Genomic DNA, 22,231 nt, shown 5'->3' with positions numbered 1-22,231 from the left:
GACATCACTCTCTTCTAGTTTTCTTTTAAAATTTCTAATCATTCCTTTTCCATCTGTCCTGTCATCATTTTTTCTTTTGCTGTTATCTTGAAGTTGAGTTCTTAATTTTCTCTTCTTTTTTTTTTTACTTTATATACTATTCTGAGCAATTTTATTAACTTTTCTTTTTTCTCCAGTTTTATTGAGATACAATTGATATACAAGATTATATTAGCTTTAGGTGTACAACATGATGATTTGATATATGTGTATATTGAAAAGTTATTCCCACAACAAATTTAGTAAATAGCCATCAGTTCACATAGGTGCAAATTTATTTTTCTCATATTAGAACTTTTTAAGATAACTCAGGTTAGCTTAAGTTATCTTCTAAGATAACTCAAATATACAATATGGTATTGCTAATTTAGTTACCAGACTGTGCATTACATCCCCAGAACTTATTATTATATATGTGACGTCAGTGTTAGTTACATCAGTCTTAGATGGCTACATGTTAGCCATCATGTACACTTTATCTCTAGTACTTGTTTATCTTATATTTGGAATTATTTATCTTATAGTTAGACTATTTATCTTATATAATATATAATTAATATATATCATATAATATCTCTCTCATATATATCTTATATAATATATATTTTACATAATATGTAGATATATCAATATATCTATATTGAACTATTTATCTTATAATTGGAAGTTTGTACCTTTTGATCACCTTCACCCATTTCTTCCACCTCTATCAACCCTGCCTCTGGCAGTCATCAATCTGTTCTCTGTTATGTATGAGTTCAGTTTTTTTTTTTAGATTCCACATAGAAGTGAGATCATATAGTATTGGTCTTTCTCTGACTTATTTCACTTGACATAATGGCCTCAAGGTTTATCCATGATGTTCACAAATTATAGAATTTCCTTCTTTAGTATTACAGAATAATATCTTATTCATATTTTCTCAGTTCACCTATTGATAGACATTTAGGATGCTTCCATGCCTTGGCCATTGTAAATAAAGTTGTAATAAACATGGAGGTATAGATATGTTTTCAAAATAGTGATTTTATTTCCTTTGAGTAAGTGTCAGGAAGTGGAATTGTTGTATGATATGGTAGTTAGTTCTATTTTTAATTTTTTTGAGTAATCTTCATATTGTTTAGAACCATTGTTTGAATTCTTGATCGGGTAAATCTCTTTTCTCTGTTTCATGTAAGTCTGTTTCTATTTGTTTTGTTCTTTTGTTTGGAACATATTCCTGTTTCTTCATCTTCTTTTACTCTCTGTGTTAGCTTCTGTGCATTAGATGGAACAGCCACTTCTACCTTTGAAGGAGTGGCCTCATTTGGAAGATCATACTTACTGCTCAGCTCAGTCTTAGCTTTTGTTTGGCTCTCAAACTTTGTCCAAGCAGCCTACTTTATTCTTAGTGGCTCCCAGTCATTGAGGGAGTGCCAAGACCTATCAGTGTTCCAAAGGGGAGGATCCCAGTCAGCGCCCACATGTGGGCTAATTAGAAGCCCGATCCCCCAGGTGGCAGATTGTAAAGCACATACATACACCTCTTTCAGAGAAAGACTGGAAGTGAGTGTCTCTATCAACTCCCTCTGCACCAATTTCCAGGGGGACAACTGGCCAAGGATTTTCTCTTTGTTTACCACAGTTCTGCTGAACCTGTGAGCACAAACCCTACTGGCTATCAGATCCAGGCTGTCAAGGGATTTTCATCCCTTGAGTGACAGCCATAAAAGCTGGGTGTCAGATGTGTGCACAAGCTTGTTTCAAGGGAGATGCTGGTGATCTGGAGGGAGGTGGAGAGAAAACATGAAGATGGTACCTGCGGGCTTTCCTGGTCTCCGGGGAAGATTGCCGTCTGCTCCTACACCTGTGTTGGATCAGAAGCATGACTCTCGGGCTGTAGCTTTTAAGATAAGCATATAGCCCTCTTTCAGGGAAAAACTACATGGTAGTTGGCTATCCCTGTGCTGGACTCTGGAAGGAGAGCCACCTTGAGTCCTTGTGAACTGTTAAGAACTATTTACTATTGTAAATAGTGTGTCTTTGTGGATCTTGCTGACACAAGCTGCAGCTGGCTTTCAGAGCTGGGTGTTCTGGGAGCCTCCCTCTCTGGTGGAAGTCTTAAAAGTTGTGGACTAGAAGTTGGGTCCAAAGCCCTCACTCCTCAGGGAGAAGCAGAGAGTTGTGGGTTCTCTCCCAATTATATGTCACCATGTTGTGGACTGATTGTGTCCACGTTGGTGGACAGATTATGTCTCAGCCTCTCTGCCCTATTTTGATACAGATTTTTTTCTCCTTTGCCCAATATGTAGGCAAGTTAGTTCAATGAACTAGTTTTTGGGTTTCCTGCAGAGGGAACTGTCCCATATGTAGTTGTAGACTTGGCATGTCCATGGGAGGAGGTGAGTTCTGGAGCTTCCTGAGTCACCTTATTGCCTTTCAAAGACTTTCATTACCACCTTAATGGGAACAAAGCACACGTCTTCCATCTTGAACAACAAAGCCATGTATGCCACTATTTGTTCATCACCTGCCATATTCTAGGCGCTGTGTTAGGTTTTGTTAGGTTTTTGCATTCGTTATTTTAACATACATCCAAGGAAGTTGTTATTAGCCTCTCTTTACATATAGAGATATTGAGGATAAGAACGTTGATATTATTTGTTTATGTCATATTACTGTGGATATTTTTTTTTAAAGATTTTATTTATTTATTTGACAGAGAGAGATCACAAGTAGGCAGAGAGGCAGGCAGAGAGGAAGGGAAGCAGGCTCCCTGCTGAGCAGAGAGCCCGATGCGGGACTCGATCCCAGGACCCTGAGATCATGACCTGAGCCGAAGGCAGCGGTTTAACCCACTGAGCCACCCAGGTGTCCCTACTGTGGATATTCATGTCTGGGTCTGTCTGCCTGCAAAATCCTTGTGTTTTCTCCTGTAATACACTAATCCTCATGCCCCATCCCAACCAGTTGTCTTCTGGCTGTCTTGGCTTGGATGAAGATACTTCACCTTTATTGTGTTTAAAATAAACCATCCTTCCTTTCTAACCTGTCTTTCTCGTTTTTCTTGGTGATGGCAGCACCATTCTCTCAGCTATCCAAGCCAGAAACCCGAGAGAGTCCCAGCCTCTTTCTCTTACCTTACCTCCACATCAGATTTTCAAATCTTTTAAGGTCTATTTTATTCCTACACAAAGTCAACTGGTCTCCAACTGCTCTCTACTCAAAGTGTGTTCCTCAGACTAGTACCTCTGACATCCCCTGGGAGCTTGTTAGAAATGCAGAATCAGACATATTGAAGCTGACTCTGCATTTTAGCAAGTCCCTTGGTAACTGATACGTCCATTAAAATTTGAATAGCCCTATAAATTGGTTCCTTGTTTTTAATCCTACCTTGTATATTAGCTGCCAGAATGATTTTTCTAAAAAAAAACTATGGGATTTCCCTCATTATAGCTCATCAGTCAGTCACTGGTTGAGAATGATGTCTGAGAGCCTCAGTGTGAAATCCAAGGGCCTCTAGGATGTAGTTTTGGCTTCACCCTTATCACTCACTGCAGCTTCACTAACATCTTCTTTAATCACACTCCTGTTTTGTGCTTTCATGTGTTTATTTGCTCGATCCCAACTATTAGAATAACCCTTTTCCTCCTCACTTTCAGGCAACCATTCTTTCTTCTCAATGAAAGTTCAGCTCCAGGATTGTCTCTTCTATAAAGACCCTCTTTTGTCTCCAAGAAGAATTGCCCAACTTCCTTTTTCTGTTGTGTATAAAGTTTCCATTGTAATATTTTCATGTCAGCTTTCCTTTTCTGGAATATGAGCGTACAGAGGCACTGATAAGGTGTTGCCTTTACATCTTTAGTACCCAATTTTATTTCTGATCCACATATTTAGTTAGGAAGAAAGGGAAGATAGAAGATAGAGTTTCTAAGTGGTTTAAATTAGTATGTCAGAGTTTGGGGGAAAAGGTGGCAGGTCATACGATTTCCTGTGATATATTTTGAATACTCTGTTTTTAGTGTAATTTCGGAGACAAATTTGAAACACCTCATCTTAATTTAAAAGTGAATTCTGTGTTTTGATAGCTCAACTTTCTTGTGAGGTCATTTATTTTAAGTGACACCTCATCTTTTTACTAGCAAACTGAGCAAGGGAAAATGGTTAACATGAAAAGCTTTAATACTGTTTTCTGAAAGCGTACTGTCAGAATATCAATAGAATCAATTTAATATGTTCTTTTATACTCGTGTTTTCAATCATTCATTCAAACATAGTTACTAATGTGCTATGCTAGGGGAGGTCCAGTACTAAACATTGGCAATAAAAAGGATAAAATACCTACTTTCACGGTGTTCATGGTCTTAAGGTAAGACATATATTTTTAAATTATATGTAAACATTGAATGGGTTGTTTGGTAAAGTTCTTTTTGTAATGCCTTGTAGAGACTAACCACTTAATGATTTTTTTTTAAACAAGAGGAAAATGGCTTCACTGCTCTTATTTTATGCTGTATTTATAAATGATTAATATGTATCATTTCTAAAACCTGTAGTATTCCCTGAAGTGGGGCCTGAGATTTTGCATATTTTTAGTAATATATATTTAAAAATATCTTTCCCTGTTCTTCCTAGGTTTAGGGATATATCAACTCTTTATCCCATTAAATGCACAGATGTCACCAGAATCATAAAATTGTTTAGGTGATAGATCATGTTCTTCTGTCAGGCATTATTTTGTTCTTTAAGGTACTAAGAATATAAGAAACAAATGGCAAGCTTCCTATCCAAGGCAATTCTAGAAGGGATTTGGGGTGGGGGGAGCTTTCATTCCAGGGTAATAAACTTAATTATAGAAGAAGATTCAGAGTCTTATAAAAACCCAGAGGTGGGCTATCTGATGTGGCCTGGGGGAGACAGAAAAGAATATTTGGGAAGACTTCATAGAGGAGGGTACTTTTCTAAGAATTAGTAAAAATTAGTAGGTTAGGAAGTGAAAGAGAAGTGTTCCAGACAGAAGAAACAATAGCAAGTTAGTTTGGTATTTATACTGTAACTAATTCACAGCACCCAAAGTGTGAGGTACAAGAAAGAAAAGGATTAGAACAGACACCATCAGAGACATCTTAAAGGACCTGGGATGCCAACATGATACAGTTCAGGTTTTGTCTTGAAGACAAAAAAGAAATTAGTGAGCAATTTAACAGGTGGTTAATGGGATCAGATTTGTATTTTACACAATTTATTTCTACTTATATACTGTCAGTATGCATGATGGTGTACTGACATGTCTTTCTTCCTGATGTTTCTCTGTGTGGTTTTGGAGTTAGTTCAAATCCTGTTCTACCCTGCCTGTGGGACTGGGGACAACTGACCTAAGATTTCTGAGCTCCAGTTTTCTCCTACAGGGGAAATATTAAATAAATACATTGGTACTCTGTCAGTTTTGCTGCTATTATGTGTGTCAGTCCTCAGATTTGAGTCTTTCTTGCTCACCACTTTCCTTTCTCCTGCTTCCCCTGCTGCTGATTTTGTTACCCAGGCTCCCTCATTACTGACTTCTGTTGCTTTCCTTTTCCTTCTCTCTTTCCACTAAAATTAAAACTTCCCATCTTCAGTAATAGAATTTTGACCTATTCGGTGTGGTTGTTATTTTTTGGTAATTGAATTAATGTTTGGCTGTTAACTCCTTTGGGTTGGATCAAGGAGCAGTTATTTGGATTTGTGGAATTTTGTTTGAACTTTACATCTCTAGTTTTTTCTAGTATCAGAGGACAACTTTGATCTTTTGGGAAAAACAAAACAGAACAAGTCAGATGGCCAAATTTAAACCTTGCTTGAGAGTAATAAAACTTTCATTACTTAGCGGATAATGTATTTTATTTTATACTGCTACTTAGTAGGACTGTAATTTTTAATTTACACAGTTTTGTATAACCAAATTGGCAGGAATTACAGGCACACTTGACTTTTATGGGTTTGTTAAAGATCTTATAACAAATTATGAGTGGGATGGGGCTAAAATAAAATAAATTTAATTCTATGACATTGGCTTTAATCCAGAATTTAAAAATAGTAAGTTGAATCTTGTTAGTCTACTCAGATAATTGATAAAATGAATTATTTAAGCGTATGTAATTTTAAGGTGCTATTATCATTGAATGAGCTCTGGGCCCAATTTGACAAGAACAGATCCCAGCTTTTCTGCCAAGTTTATCTTCATCTCATTCGCACTTGGGGCTTCATTCCAGTCCCTGCTTCCTCGTGCTGCTCCATATACATGGATTCATAGTCCTTTGTGAATTATATTTGATTCCCAGCTCAGACTGCCTCTTGGATCCCTCGTATCCAACCACCTGGTCTACCACTGAACTTCTGCTGTTGAACCGTCAGAGGTTCATTTCATGAGCAAAAGTGCAAAAGATGAGACAATAGGCTGGATGATGTGAAGGAAGCAGAACTTGATAGGACATAGCAATATACTGATATCTAGAACAACCATTTATTGTATATTTTCAGTCCTCACAGCAACTTGATGACATAGGGAGTGAAAAATCCCATTTTTCAGATGAAGAGCAGGAAGCTCAGAGAGTTTAATTTATGTGTCCCAAATCCCACATACTTTGGGGCTAGGGATATAATGTTAGCTCCAACTGTTTATAAATTGTCAGATTTTTACCACAGTATAATGGCCCTTCAGGACATGTTCCTTATACTCAAGCTGTTTGCAATATCAGGAGAAAGTTAAAATATAAATAAATAGCTTCATTTGAAATTAAGGGTCCTTGTAAGTGCAATGCCTACTCTCCAAAGTTTTCTATTTGTAAGTGATTCTACTAGGTTTTTTTTGGTTGTTGTTTATTAACTGTTCCCCAACTATAGACATTCCTGATTTCTCTCCTCAATGCATATAACATTTTAATACATTGAGTCCTCGTGACTTCTCTGTTCATAACTTCACTGATCCTTGTTCTTTAGTTTGTACTCACTACCTCCCACCTGGTTTGCACTTCTCTGTTCCATCCTGCTGTTCTCCATTGCTTCCAATTGGTCATGCCCAATTATTCTACACCTTTACTTCTGCTAGCTGTTTTCCTACTCAGAACCTCACAGTATTTCTGATGCTTTTAATAACTGGACACAGCCCACTTTCTTGTTTCTGTTTCATAAAGCTCAAGCATGAATTTTCCAGAAGAGCCAGGTGAATCCACTCTTTCTTACCAGAACCCACCTTGTTGGTGATTATCAATGATTATGTACTTTCCACTTCCTCAAGATGCTATGTAGCTACTGTAGTTACTGTAGTGCTAATACCACTCCTGCAGCTTCTGAAGTTTACAATGACCTTGAATGTCTCTGATTTACTCTGATGTTTATGCACATCAGCGGCATGGGATTACAAACCACCTCACATGGCTAAAAGAAGGTACTGAAGGCGAGTGGAAGAGAAAAAGGAAACATGTAATTGAAAAACAACCTAGAATCCTCATCATTTCCCACACCTTTTTCCATTCCCACTATGGCCACTGGGTTTTAAGTGGTGATTTTTCACTTACCTTTTTCTACTTTGGCATAATTTCATACAGTTTTATATACTTTATTTGAGATAAGAATCCAATGTAAGATTCATCTTCCTTCAAGTATTAATTGTTAAGTATATTACACAAATACACTGATCTATTCATTTTCTGTATTTTTTATATTCACAATGTGAACCCACCAGTCATTTTTTTTTAGTAGGCTAATGACAGGCTGAAGCAAGGAAGAATCACCATAGAAGAATTTAGATCAATTTATCGAATTATGGCACACAGAGAAGAAATTATTGAGATTTTCAACACATATTCTGAAAACCAGAAATTTCTTTTCGAGAAAAATCTGCTTCAATTTTTGATACAAGAACAGTATGCACTTGACATGACCAAAAATACTGCTTTTGAGATCATTCAAAAATATGAGCCTATTGAAGAAGGTATGCTTACATTTCGAAGTTTTCTCAAATATCTAAATGTGAGGTATTTTTCTATGAATTACAGTTATCAAATTGAAATTTTTGTATTGGTCATATTTATTTTGGATAATGTAAAATATTGACAATTTTATTTCTATATTTTAGAGATTACATATGTACTTTTAGAAAATTGCACTGCAAAAACAATTACATTCTTTTCTACTTCATTGACTAGCTTCCTTTTTTTTTTTTTTTTTTTTAAACTTGGTATATCTCTTAAGTGTTCAGAGATGAGCTTAGGCCTAGAAAGCAAGATGAGATTCTGTTACGTGTACGGTGATGAAAGAGTCTTCATTTTCATTAATAACTTAAACACCAAGTAATAGTCTTTTATATTTATATGTTATACTATTGAAAAATATATAGAAGTATTAAAGCTAAGTGAAAACTATTCTAAGAAAAAAGTAAAATATAAAATCATTACTTTCTTCATTGTTTATACACATAATTGTCTATAACATATCATAAACATTAAAAAATTTTCACTTTTCCTTCATTTTTGAATATAGTCATCTGGTTTATTTTATTTTATTTGAGAGAGAGAGGGGGAGAGAGCACAAGTTGGGGGAGGGGTAGAGGGAGTGGGAAAAGCAGACTCCACGCTGAGTAGGGAGCCTGACATGGGGCTGGATCATGTCCTGAACTGAAGGCAGATGTTAACCGACTGAGCCACCCAGGTGTCCCTAGTCATCTGGTTTGAATTAAATGACCATTAAAGTTAATGATGAGTCATATAATTTTTTATCTTCTTTCCACTTTTTAATGGGTAAAACACTTCACATTTTTTCCACTTATGCTTATCTTTAAATGAAATAATAAACACATAATGTAATAAAATATTCACATAATTATGTAAAAAAACCATCAAAGTATTGTTTAGCTGTACACAAATTAATAAAATAGCTCAGAATATTTATTTAGCAAGGGAAGTATGAAAGTTCAAGTTCTGCCTTTGAAACCTAGTTAATGTACCAGTGTTTAATATATGATAATATGGTTCTAACAAAATCAAAAATTTCTTCGTTGAGTCATATATTCATGACTTATTCAAATATTTATTTGTGGCAACCAAATCTGCTTCTGGGACTGGGGATACTGCCTTATGAAGAATAAGGCAAACTAGATCTTATGTTAATGATGAGGGTGTGAGGGAGATTGACAATAAATAAATATCTAAAAGCCTGATTGCACAGAATGCTCTATACTGTGAGTGACAGAAAATAAACAACCCAGGAAGACTAGTTCTGGCTGGGTGTTTAGAATGGTCCACTCTGAGGATGTGACCTTCAAGTGAGACTGAAATGATGAGAATGAATTCGTGATGTGACAAAATGGGAGAAGTTTCTGAGGTCAAGTGAAGAAAAGTATTGGATGGATGAAATCACGACTGTCTTGCAGATCATGATTAGGATTTGGGCTCCATTATTCATTTTCATGAAAAGATTTTGGAGAGTTGTAGTGGTATACCACTGGTATAAACTTCCAGTGGTAAGAGTTTGGTGTGATCAACTATTAAAATTTTTGCAGGTTTGCAACAAGATAATGAGCATGCACCAGGATGTAAAACAGCTATATCACTAAGCATGGATGATGAGTTTAGATGACTACTTGCTTTTTTAATAGCAAAAACTTCATCTAAAGAAGTAGTGAATTGATTTATGTTTTGGCTCAAGCTCTTTATGCAACTGCTGGCTGGAAACAACCAGTCCACAGATAAGCTCTTTGAGTAGCACTGATGTAGTAGTGAGTATTCAAAAAAAAAATTACTTTGGCACAGTTACCTGCAGTTGATAAATCTAAAAAATAGAAAAGGATAATGGAGTGGTGGAAGTGACATCTTGGAATTGTGTTTGCATTTTAACTATAATTCATCTATTTCATCGTTTAAGCCTCCCTCAGCCTCAGATACTTTCACACACACACAAAACCTTGTGCTTCATTTACATACTTATTGATCACTTATTGAGGGCAATTAGAATTATGATTGGATAGTCTCAAATGCTGCTGGCTCCTCAATCTTTTGTGTGCAATGTGTACCAACTGAGGCTTTTAAATATCTGTTAGATTAACTCTCATCTCAATCTGGTAGCTTTTTTTTTTTTTTTTTTTTTTTTAATTTATTTTTTATTTTCAGCATAACAGTATTCATTATTTTTCACCACACCCAGTGCTCCATGCAATTCGTGCCCTTTATAATACCCACCTATAATACCCCAAACTCCCACCCCCCACCCCTTCAAAATCCTCAGATTGTTTTTCAGAGTCCATAGTCTCTCATGGTTCACCTTCAATCTGGTAGCTTTTAAGGGCACAAAATGAGTTTGTTTTTTTCCTATCCCATTATCAAAGATATTAACTTAATTATTCAGTAGTTCAAAAGAGCTATAAAGCAATCACAGCTCCAGAAAAAAGAAGAAATTTATGCAAATCTTTACTATTACAATATATGATGCATTTGCCCATATGCTCCCATACTCCTAAATTTGCATGTCTTTCAAGCAGAGTTTGCATGCCTCTAAACATTTTATGTATTCTCCTCTAGCTTTCATTTTTTAAGCCAAAATTTTAATAGCATTTTGAATGCTGGCTTTTTCACTTTAATGAAGTAATAAATGTTTACTTTTGTCACTGTATTTTTTTTCTGGTACATTATTTTTAATTGCTGCTTAGTACTGTATCATATTTTGAGCCTTAATTTGTTTTCTCCCCCCATTTATTTTGCTTTAGCATTATTTATAAATGCTAGTGTGAGTGAACATTCTTGCACATCAATCTTTGTCTGAGTCTCTATTTATATAGTATAAACTTCCAGAAATAAAATTCTTTGCCAAGGATCACTCTCTAGTTTAAAGTGAATGTTCACACCACCTGTCATTTTGAGACAAACTGAATTATGAACAATAAAATAATAATAACAACTAGCATTTCTAGAGCTAATTTATGTAAATAATATATAGGGATAGGAGCTATGATTACCATCATTCCAAAGATAGGGAGAAGTTAAGTAACATGCTTAATGTGTAAGAAGTAAATAGATTTAACCAAAACTATCTGATTCCAGAGTCAGTGTTTTGCTTAAATACATAGTTTTGGTAATATTATGTCAATGGTATAAAAGTTCAGAGACAGTTTACTAGAGATGCTAATACGTGAATGATCCAGCAATTCCATTCATAAGTACGTACCCAACAGAAATGTATCCATATTTGCAATGAAAGACATGTACTGATTGTTTACAGCAGCATTCTTAGTAATAGCCTCCAACTGGAAATTATCTAGCTGTTCCTCAAGAATAGAACTGATAAATAATTGTGGTGTACTCACACAATGGAATATTATACAACAATGGGAATAAACAATGTCTAACTATTTGCAACTATAAGAACAAATCATAGCAACAATATTGAGCAGAATAAATGAGCCACAAAAAATACATACTGTGTGAATTCATTCCTTTAAGGCACAAAAAACAGAGAAAACTAAGCTAGGTGATTAGAAGTCAGACCACTGAATACACTTGAGTTAGCGGGGAGAAAGTGAAAAGTTAGCAGAAGGCAAGCTTCTGGGATGTTGCAATGTTTTGTTCTTTGAGGTAGGTGCTGCTTATCTAGATGTTTAGCTTATGGAAATTCATTGGCCTATGATATGTGTATTTTCTTGTATGTATTTTTAAAACATTAAAAAATCAGAGATGGGGGCACCTGGGTGGCTCAGTGGGTTAAAGCCTCTGCCTTCGGCTCAGGTCATGGTCTCAGGGTCCTGGGATCGAGCCCCGCATCGGGTTCTCTGCTCAGCAGGGAGCCTGCTTCCCCCTCTCTCTGCCTGCCTCTCTGCCTACTTATGATCTCTGTCAAATAAATAAATAAAATCTTTAAAAAAAATCAGAGATGAATTAAATAATACACTCTCTACTTGAATGTTGATATAGAAGAACTAGGGGTATTCATTAAAAAAAAATTATTTCCACAGAAAAATTAGAAATGGTGTCAATATTAATTCTAAATGAATGTTTTAGAAACATGCTCTACTACAGATGTAATTTTTATACAGTTAATGATATTTATAGAGTTATTTTACAGATATTTATACAGATATTTTATATAGTTAATGAGATGTATTTTTATATAGTTAATGATATTTCTGCATCTCTTTATTTTTTCTAGTTAAGAGAGCACACCAGATGTCATTTGAAGGTTTTATAAGATACATGGGTTCACCTGAATGTCTAATATTTAAAACTGATTGTGGAAAAGTTTATCAAGATATGAATCATCCATTAAATGATTATTTTATTTCAAGTTCACATAATACATACTTGGTATCTGACCAGTTACTGGGACCAAGTGACCTTTGGGGATATATAAGGTATTTATTTTGATTTTTATATCCGTTACATTTTACAGCACTTGGAAGTTCCAATAAGTGGGTAATTCACAGTAAAAGAAGGTTATGGTTGTTGTACAAAAATATAGGAAAAAGAAATTTTGATTTGTGAATATGTTGGAAAGCCAACCTTTGGGTTGCTCTATAATTATTCTATGGTTTAGTGTCATACATTTTCCTTCAAGTTCTGCTTATTGACCTCCTTTCCCCGATTATTGTCCCTCTGAGGTTTCCTGAATAATTTGGGTACCTCTTATAGGAAACCATATGAAGAAGAATGTTCTTATCTTATTTCACCAAAATATCTTAGATTTAAAAAAATATGCTTAACGTTATTTCCCAAACATTAAGACACGATGCTACAAGTAAAGGCAATGCATAAATCGATAAATTATATACCTTAGCATTTATAGATTAAATAGATAGATTTATATGTCAAATGATTTACATAGATTAAATGATCTATGCTACACCTTTAACTTTGCACTCTACAGTGTATCACACTGTTAATACCAGGCTTCAGCTTAGGCTGTCAGCTGAGAATACATTGGTGAATAATTCAGAGCTTATGTGTTCATGAGAATAGACATCATAAGCAGGTAGGCAGATTGGTATTTTCAGGGACAGATGAGTCTCATGGAGAGGGTAAGGGTAATGTGAGAGAAAGTAATGGAGGGTTTTACTTGAGAAAGACTTCTTTGAGGAATTTTGAAAAACTTGCATTCTAGGGTTTTACTTGAGGGTTTTACTTGAGAAAGGCTTCTCAAGAGGTGATCTAGTTTGGTATGAGTGATGATCAAGAGGAAGCCTCAGAGATATTTGGTAGAAAGGGCACACTAAGTAGAAAAAATAAGAAATGCGCAGGCATATTCAAATGAGAGAAAACAAGTATGGCTTGCTTCCAAGTGTGGAAACGAATGGAGACTGAAGGGAGATGAGTTTGAGGAAGCAGTTAGGGTCAGTTCATGAGGGTCTTAGAGGCCATGGCAAGGAGACTGGATTTTATTCCAGTTTCATTAGGAAGTCATTGGAGAGGTTTTCCTTAAAATGATGTCATAATTTAATTCACTTTCTACTGTTCAGGAAAGACTGATGGTGTAGGATTGGAGGTAGATGATGACTGGAGAAGATACTGGAGCAGTGCAGCTGTTGATGTTTATGTAGATGATGAATTCATGAGGGAGCTGTTGAGATCAGTGGTTGAATTTGAAATATGTTAAGGTGGCAAATCCAGAAAGACTTACTAGGTGATTTGAAGGGAGATATAAGGGAAAGAGAATACTATCAGGATTTTTGGCCTGAAAACTTAGCATACGATGATGCTATTGACAGAGATAGAGAAACCTGATGAGATCATTCTAGGGTGTGAGGCAAAAGCAAGAGTGTAATAGTTTCCACATTTAGTTAAGATACCAATTCTTTGTTAAAGGGCTAGGTCAGACATTTAAGTATACTTAGAAGAAATATATAAACTAGAAAAATAGGATTGGGAGTCATCAATATGTAGATTGATCAATATATCAAAGCTATGTGACCGGTTGATACTAATTAAGGAAATCATGGGTGGAAAAGATAGCTCATAATTCCATGACAATACCAAATTCACAAATAAAACATGGCTTGGCCCATGTAAAATCTTGTGTAAACACATGAATTCATGAGCTCAGAAGTGTATCCATTGAAAATTCTGTAAGGGTAACCCAATTCATAGCTATCCTTTCACCACAGAAATTTCTACTCATAATTTTTTTAAAAATGAGAAAATATGCATTTTAGTTGGGTTGATTTAGCAATGCAGAACATTTACTTTTGAATGAAGAAAATGTTCCACCCAGCTAAACATTTAAATTTTAATTTAATTTAATTGTATTTAAATTTAATTATACTTCTTCCACCCACTTGTGGAAGATACAATTTTAGAATGCAAGTTTTTCAAAATTCCTCTATGCATGAGAGGTAGAATAATGTAATGTTGATTGATTAATGCAAAGTTTCTGGGGCTGATCTTTCATCTCTTTCCCTCCTTTGTTAATTATGACTGCTACAACCTCTTTGAGTCTCAACTTCCCCATCTCTGAAAGAGGAAGACTAATATTAACTACCTTATAGCATTAAATACTTTAATCCATGAAAAGCCCCTTAAACTTATTTAAGTGGATTTTTTTAACTGAGTGACAGAGAAATTTCTATTATTCATTTCCAAAAAGGTGACTCAGTGTGAAATAGTAGAAAGTGGCTTCCCTAACACCATTGGGAGAGACACTACTTTCTTTCTTTTTTTTTTTTTTAAAGGTTTTTAAATTTATTTATTTGACAGCCAGAGATCACAAGTAGGCAGAGAGGCAGGCAGAGAGAGAGGAAGGGAAGCAGGCTCCCTGCTGAGCAGAGAGCCTGATGCAGGGCTTGATCCCAGGACCCTGAGACCATGACCTGAGCTGAAGTCAGAGGATTTAACCCACTGAGCCACCCAGGCACCCCGACACTACTTTCTTTTACATGTCCTCCAATAAAAGGAGTTGGCTTGACACATTGAAATCCACTCAAATCATTTTTGCCGGGGACCAAGCCATGTAGTGGAAATAAGCAGTTTGGTAAAGGTTGGCTTGATCTAAGGATAATTACAGCTATCTAGAGAAGTAGCAAGAACCAGTATTATTTGGGTTTTCCTTCATGGGAAGTTTTCTTTCACAGTTTGGTTTTTGGTAGTTTTTTTGTTTTCCAAGCTGAACGTTCAAGATTATTCTCTGGTAACAGCCCAGAGGTCTGATATTTTGTAGCAGTTTAAAAAAGGCAAGATAATTTACTTTGACAATCAACAAAACGGAGAGTAATGCAAAGATTTTTTAATGGCAATTAATAAAGTTTACAAATAGTTATTGCTTCTTTTCCAATTTAAAATCTAAATATGTAAATAAATCTACAAGATGAGCATTACATTCATTTTGAATTCTACAGATACAACCCAGTTTAGGACTTGTACGTAAATTAGATCATCACCTAATTCATCCATGGAAATATTAATGGGTAAAGAACATTTTCTTTGAAGAGCACACTAGGTCATTCCCCCAAAACAAGAATAAGCAGATGAACAAAACTCTGAAATTTTACATTATAGTGTATCACTATATGCCTGAATAAAGCCATGTACACTTAAAAAAAAATAGTCTTAAAAAACAAACAAACCTCAAAAAAACTCAAAAAAATTTAATTATTTAATTTTATATTTTGCATTGTTTTGGTGAAGCCTCCAGCATAGACGAGGCTTCCTTCCCCTCTAATGCTGCCTCCTCGGGTTCCCTCCATCTTTCATCCGTATTATTTTCAAAGGAGCAGAAGATCTCTCTATTTTCTGAATTCAGCACCTGGATTTTGGGGTCATAATTGTTTTATCTTTGTTCCATTAACACTTGTCCCTTAATATTGCTTGAGTCCTATCCTTAGAAAGTTGACTAAATTTGATCCCCCAAAAAGTGTTAGTTCTAAAAGTTCTATTTTCTTATATGACTCCTTTGCTTCTGTTTGGAGGACTGCTGATTTTCTCTCAGGTACTTGGTGTTGGGACCACACTCCCTTTTCCTCTTATGGCTTAGGGCAGGGTTTTTCAAATCTTCACATATGAGGTCAGATCATTCTTTGCTATGGTGGGGCGGTGGAATAGTAGAAATTTGAGCAGTAACCCTGGCTTCTATGATCTAAATTCCAGTTGCAAATTTCCTTTCCATTCTCAGTTATGGCAACCCAAAGTGTCTGCAGACATTGCCAAATGTCCCCGAGGAGGTGAAATTGTCCTGACTGAATACCACTGGCCTAGATATAGTGGGATAACTCAATATACTTGGAAAACAAGTGTTAACTTGGTCTTCTCTGGGAAAAAAGATATTCGAGTGTAGCAGGGGTCTTCTTCTTCTTTTTTTTTTTTTAAGATTTTATTTATTTGTCAGAGAGAGAGCGCGAGCGAAAGTGAGCACAGGCAGACAGAGTGGAAGGCAGAGTCAGAGGGAGAAGCAGGCTCCCTGCGGAGCAAGGAGCCCGATGTGGGACTCCATCCCAGGACGCTGGGATCATGACCTGAGCCGAAGGCAGCTGCTTAACCAACTGAGCCACCCAGGAGTCCCAGCAGGGGTCTTCTTCTATTTACTTCCCAATACGTGACAGTTGATTCTAAAATCCTGATGTATCAAGTCAGCTCTCTTTTCATTCAGTTTCTCTTCCAGGATTGTATTTTAGGACATCACTTATGTCTGCTTGCTGCTTGTTTTCTTACATCCCCAGAATTCCCATTTTTTTCTAATAAAGACACAATAAATGTTTTTTGATCATGAATTATAGCTAACAAACATTTTTTATGAGACTGAAATTTTAGTTCCTGCCCTTGTCAGAATGAGAGGGTAAGGAATACGGAGAAATTAAAGGGTTCAGAGCTCATAGCACAACACACTGCTCTATCTTGGTGGTTATGGAACTAGGAATGGCTCATATTACTTCCAGGTCAGGCTGTGCTTACAGAAAACAAGAGGAAAGTGTGCTCAGTTCAACACAGCTACTTGTCTTTCTTATGGATTCTGTTATACATTTATTGCAAAATCACAAATAGTCTTTGGGATATTTTGACCCTCTGGCATACATTTTTAATGATCCAGAAATGACAGTTTATTTTGCTTAAATTTTGCTAGTGCCCTTGTGAAAGGATGCCGTTGCCTGGAAATTGACTGCTGGGACGGATCACGAAATGAGCCTGTTGTTTACCACGGTTACACACTCACCAGCAAGCTTCTGTTTAAAACTGTTATCCAAGCAATAGAGAAATTTGCATTCCTAGTACGTGCGTATCTTTGTTAAATTATAGTTTTCTAAACACAGTATAATTTACTTGCTTCTAAATCCGATAATGTTTGGCCTTAGTTTAGATCAGTGATATTTCAAATTATGTGTTATGATCTATGTACTATGTACTTAAAGGTAGATTTATCAAAGTTAATCTCAAGTAGTAAGATGAATGTTTCAGGGAACTTTTTGTTTAATTATAATACATGTAAATTATATATACATATTTATATATATATATACTTTTTTGGCTGTAACTCACAATAAGAAATGTATTTTACATTGTAACACAATGTAATGTGTGTGTGTGTATTGTGTTACAATGTAAAATACATTTCTTACTGTGAGTTACAACCAAAAAAAGTTTGAGAAATACTGATCCATATAATAGTAAATATTTTACCAATATTCAAGTACTTTATTTTCAAAAAGCAAAAACCTGTCAAAAATGTATTACTTAGATTGTTGACAGTTTTTATGACTATGATGGCAGCAATTCATACTGCAGAGAATGTTTAGAAGTTTACTCTGGATTTTTAAAAAAATATTGTTGGCCTTTTTAAAGTTACGGATTCAAACATCTAGCTCTTTTGAGAGCTTCTAAATTCAGCCTACAAATCCTAGTCTATAAATTAAGTGGGTTTTAACACTCAGTTTTAGAGTAATGCTTGGTTCTGTTTACAAACTTGGCAATTAAGCACCTTCAGACATTTTAAATTGTTTTTGTAAAGTTAGTATATTTATTTCTTAAGTACTTCAGTTGCAGTACCATTGAAGAGATTTAACAAAATCTTACTGAGTACTTAAACAATGTATAGCTAATAAATTAAACTTACAAATTTGATAAGCCTAAAGTTCTCCTAAATAGGTCGATATATTATCTATAAATTTAAACGTAACTTAAAAGTCACAAACTTAAGTCGGTTGCTCTATTAGGTGAGAGTATAAAATACTAAAAATTTATAAAATATACATATAAAATTTGAAATTTTTCTATTTTAGTATAAAGAATTAATATGTGGCATTGATTCTCTTAAAACATCTTATTTCTGATGATTTCTAAATTTATTTCTCTCCCTTGAACTTTATACCAACATAGACAAGTATGTATTGGACATCTCCTTTTGCATATTTAATTGGCATATTTAACTTAACATGTGTATAACTGAGCTTCAGATATTCCTCTTTCTCTCAGCCCTGCTCTTCCCATGGTCTTCCCCATCTCAGTTACTGGTAACTCCTGTGTTCAAGCCTAAATCATTGTTGTCAACTTTAACTCTCCTCTCCTCATTTCTCTGCAACCCTTCAAAAAGTTTTTGTTTTTTTTTTTAAGATTTTATTTATTTATTTGACAGAGAGAGAGAGATCACAAGTAGGCAGAGAAGCAGGCAGAGAGAGGGAGGAATCCATGGGCCTTGAAAGGGTGAAAGCCCTTACAGCTTCTGAGACTCGAAGAGAAAGAGATGGAATGAAAAAAAAAGTTTTCGAACAACAAAGACTCAATGGGACTTCTCAGGTGAACAGGGTGACTCAGTTTTGTAGCAAAGGTTAGGTCAAGATTGAATTTTCTTTTTTTTTTTTTAGCAAGATTATTTTATTACTTATTTATTTTTCACTTCTACCTTTCCTTTTTTACAACTTATTATTGAAATATAATCTGTATTATATTTATGTACAAATCAGCATCATATGGGATGATACCTTTCTACAAATTGAATACACATAACTAACAGCCAGAGCCCTTTCTCATGCCTTTCCTAGTCATCGACTCCTAAACAAGAGCTGGCAACTGTCTTGACTTCTAATATCACACATTAATTTTTCTAGTTTTTTTTTTTAAAGATTTTATTTATTGATTTGACAGACAGAGATCACAAGTAGACAGAGAGGCAGGTACAGAGAGAGAGGGGGAAGCAGGGTCCCCACTGAGCAGAGAGCCCGATGCAGGACTCGATCCAAGGACCTTGCGATCATGACCTGAGCCAAAGGCAGAGAGGCTTAACCCACTGAGCCACACCGGTGCCCCTCCAGTTTTTAAACTTTATACAAGTGGAATGATATCTGTGTATATTCTTATTATTTATTTATTATTTAAATTCAATTAACATATAATGTTTTACTGGTTTCAGAGATAGAGGTCACTGATTCCTCAGTTTTATATAAGTGCTCATTATATCACATGCCCTCCTTAATGTCAATCATCCCATTATCCCATTCTCCTCACCCTTCTCCCCTCCAGCAACCCTCAGTTTGTTTAAGAGTCTCTTATGGTTTATCTCCCTCTCTGATTTTGTCTTGTTTTATTTTCTTCCTCTTTTCCCCATTATCCTCTGTTTTGTTTCTTAAATTGCATATATCAGCAAGATCATATGATAATTGTCTTTCTCTGACTGATTTTGCTTAGCATAATACCCTCTAGTTCCCTCCACATCATTGCAAATAGCAATATTTCATTTTTTGATGTCTGAGTAGTGCTCCATTGCTTATAGATACCACACACCTTCTTTATCCATTCATCTGCTGATGGACATCTGGGCTCTTTCCATACTTTGGCTCCTGTGGACATTGCTGTTATAAACATCGGGGTGAAAGTGCTCCTTTGGATCTCTACCTTTGTATCCTTGGGATAAATACCCAAGAGTGCAATTGCTGGGTCATAGCATAGCTCTATTTTCAATGTTTTGAGCAACCTCCCTACTGTTTTCCAGAGTGGATGCACCAGCTTGCATTCCCACCAACAAAGTAAGGGGGTTCCCCTTTCTCCACATCTTTGCCAATATCTGTCATTTCCTGAGTGGTTAATTTTAACCATTCTGACTGGTGTGAGGTGATAACTTTGTGGTTTTGATTTGTATTTCCCTGGTGCCAAGTGATGTTGAACATTTTTTCATGTGTCTTTTGCCCATTTGGATGTCTTCTTTGGAGGAATGTCTATTCATGTTTTCTGCCCATTTTTTGATTGGATTATTTGTTCTTTGGGTGTTGAGTTTGATAAGTTCTTTATAGATTTTGTATACTAGCCCTCTATCTGGTATGTCATTTACAAATATCTTCTCCCCTTTTGTCAGTTGTCTTTTGGTCTTTTCAACTCTTTTCTTTGTTGCACAAAAGCTTTTTATCTTGAGGAAGTTCCCATAGGTCTTTTCTGCCTTTGGAGACATGTCTAGCAAGAAGTTTCTGCAGCTGAAGTCACAGAGGTCCTACCTGTGTTCTCCTCTATGAAGGTTGAATTTTCTACTCAAGATAGTCACCATTAATTTGGGGATGAGAGAGGAATAAAATAAAATAGACTTGGTAACTATGACTAGAAAAGAACATTGGATATAGTTACTGGCCCATGTTACTTATTAGAAGGAGGCTTATAAAGAGTCTAACTTTTTAGACACAACGAGATACAACACGGCAAAATAAAACACAAGTATGTTCTTAGATGAAGCTTAGAACAGCCCTTGGTCAAGAAGGGAGCTGCACAATGTCTACAATAGCCAAACTATGGAAAGAACCTAGATGTCCATCAACAGATGAATGGATAAAGAAGATGTGGTATATATACACCCTGGAATACTATGCAGCCACCAAAAGAAATGAAATCTTGCCATTTGCAATGACGTGGATGGAACTAGAGGGAATCATGCTTAGTGAAATAAGTCAACCAGAGAAAGACAACTATCATATGATCTCCCTGATATGAGGAAGTGGAGATGCAACATGGGGGGCTTGCGGGGTAGGAAAAGAATAAATGAAACAAGATGGGATTGGGAGGGAGACAAACCATAAGTGACTCTCAGTCTTATAAAACAAACTAGGGTTGCTGGGGGCAGGGGGGAGGGTTAGGAGAGAGGGGTGGGGTTATGGACATTGAGGAGGATATGTGCTATAGTGAGTGCTGTGAAGTGTGTAAATCTGGCGATTCACAGACCTGTACCCCTGGGGATAAATATACATTATATTTTTATAAAAAAAAAAAAAGAAGGGAGCTGCAAAAGTAGCCTGGTAATAAGGAAAGCAGACTCCTCAGTACCGACTTTAAATGTGGTTGAGGATAAAAGTCAAGAGGACCTTCCTTGAAGGTGGAGCCAAGGACCACAGAAGACCCCCCCCAAAAAAGAAGTTTCCCCAGTGAGTGTCAAGGGCTAATTAAGAGATCTGCCTGCTAGGCCATCACTTCACCTATTCTCAAAATCAGCTTTTATATTTGGAAAAAAAAAATTTACACTGTTCTCTTAATATTAGACTAGGGCATATATATAGATATGTGAGTATATATGAGGTTATTCTAGTAGGCTGAATAAGGACCTGCAAAGGTTCTAATTCCTGGACCCTATAAATGTTAATTTATTTGGAAAAAGAGTCTTTGCAAATGGATGAAATCAAAGACCTGGAGATGAGGTGATTATCCTAGATTAGCTGGGTGGGCACCAATGCCACACAGAAGAGGAGACAATATGAAGATGAGGGGTAGAGATTGGAATGATATAGCCACAAGCCAATGAAAGTTGGCAACCACCAGAAGCTGTAAGTGGCAAGGAATAGATTTCACTTAAAGTCTGCTACTCCCTTGATTTTAGCCAGTGAACCTGAGGTTAAAAGTTTGGCCCATAGAATTATGAAGGAATCAATTTTTCTTGTTTCAACCAAGTTTGTGGTCAATTGCTATAGCAGCCACAAGAAACTAAAATACATTTAAAAAGCATAATATTGTATCTCCTATTCAAAGGTCTGTGATAATGCAACAGACCTTGCAAGTCCATGGTTGGTTAATAAGTTGGTAAAATTGTGCCCTGAAAAATATATAGGAAACAAAATATAGAAAATAATTTTGAATGAGACCCCAAAATAAATGTTATTTCTCTATTTTGAGGCACATTTCAAATGTACAGTGGTGACAAAAGGCAGAAAATATCTTTGTAAAGCCATCTTACCTTAATGATTTCTTTTTATTATTATATCTTTATCTTTGTTTCTAATTATAAAGCCATGAGTTTTGATTATAGA

At 35.7% G+C, this 22,231-nt stretch overlaps 1 protein-coding gene across 5 annotated transcripts in view; it reads left to right on the top strand.

Moving 5' to 3' along the window:
- Positions 1-22,231, top strand: part of PLCZ1 (phospholipase C zeta 1) — a 52,627-nt gene that overhangs the window by 5,601 nt on the left and 24,795 nt on the right. For 2 of the 5 annotated variants that reach the window (XM_082738823.1, XM_082738822.1), the window contains 3 exons: positions 7,759-7,990; positions 12,193-12,394; positions 17,086-17,230. In XM_082738823.1, coding sequence (XP_082594949.1) covers positions 7,822-7,990; positions 12,193-12,394; positions 17,086-17,230 — 516 coding nt within the window. In that variant the 5' untranslated portion in view covers positions 7,759-7,821. Of the gene's footprint in view, positions 1-7,755; positions 7,991-12,192; positions 12,395-17,085; positions 17,231-22,231 lie in introns of all 5 variants that reach the window. The other 3 variants (XM_082738824.1, XM_082738826.1, XM_082738825.1) reach the window with 2 other exon arrangements.

This window comes from Mustela nivalis, assembly GCF_964662115.1.
Source record: "Mustela nivalis genome assembly, chromosome: 7".
Classification (NCBI taxonomy): Eukaryota; Metazoa; Chordata; class Mammalia; order Carnivora; family Mustelidae; genus Mustela; species Mustela nivalis.
The sequence above is the reverse complement of the archived record's forward strand: the minus strand, read 5'-3'. Positions and strand labels throughout refer to the sequence as shown.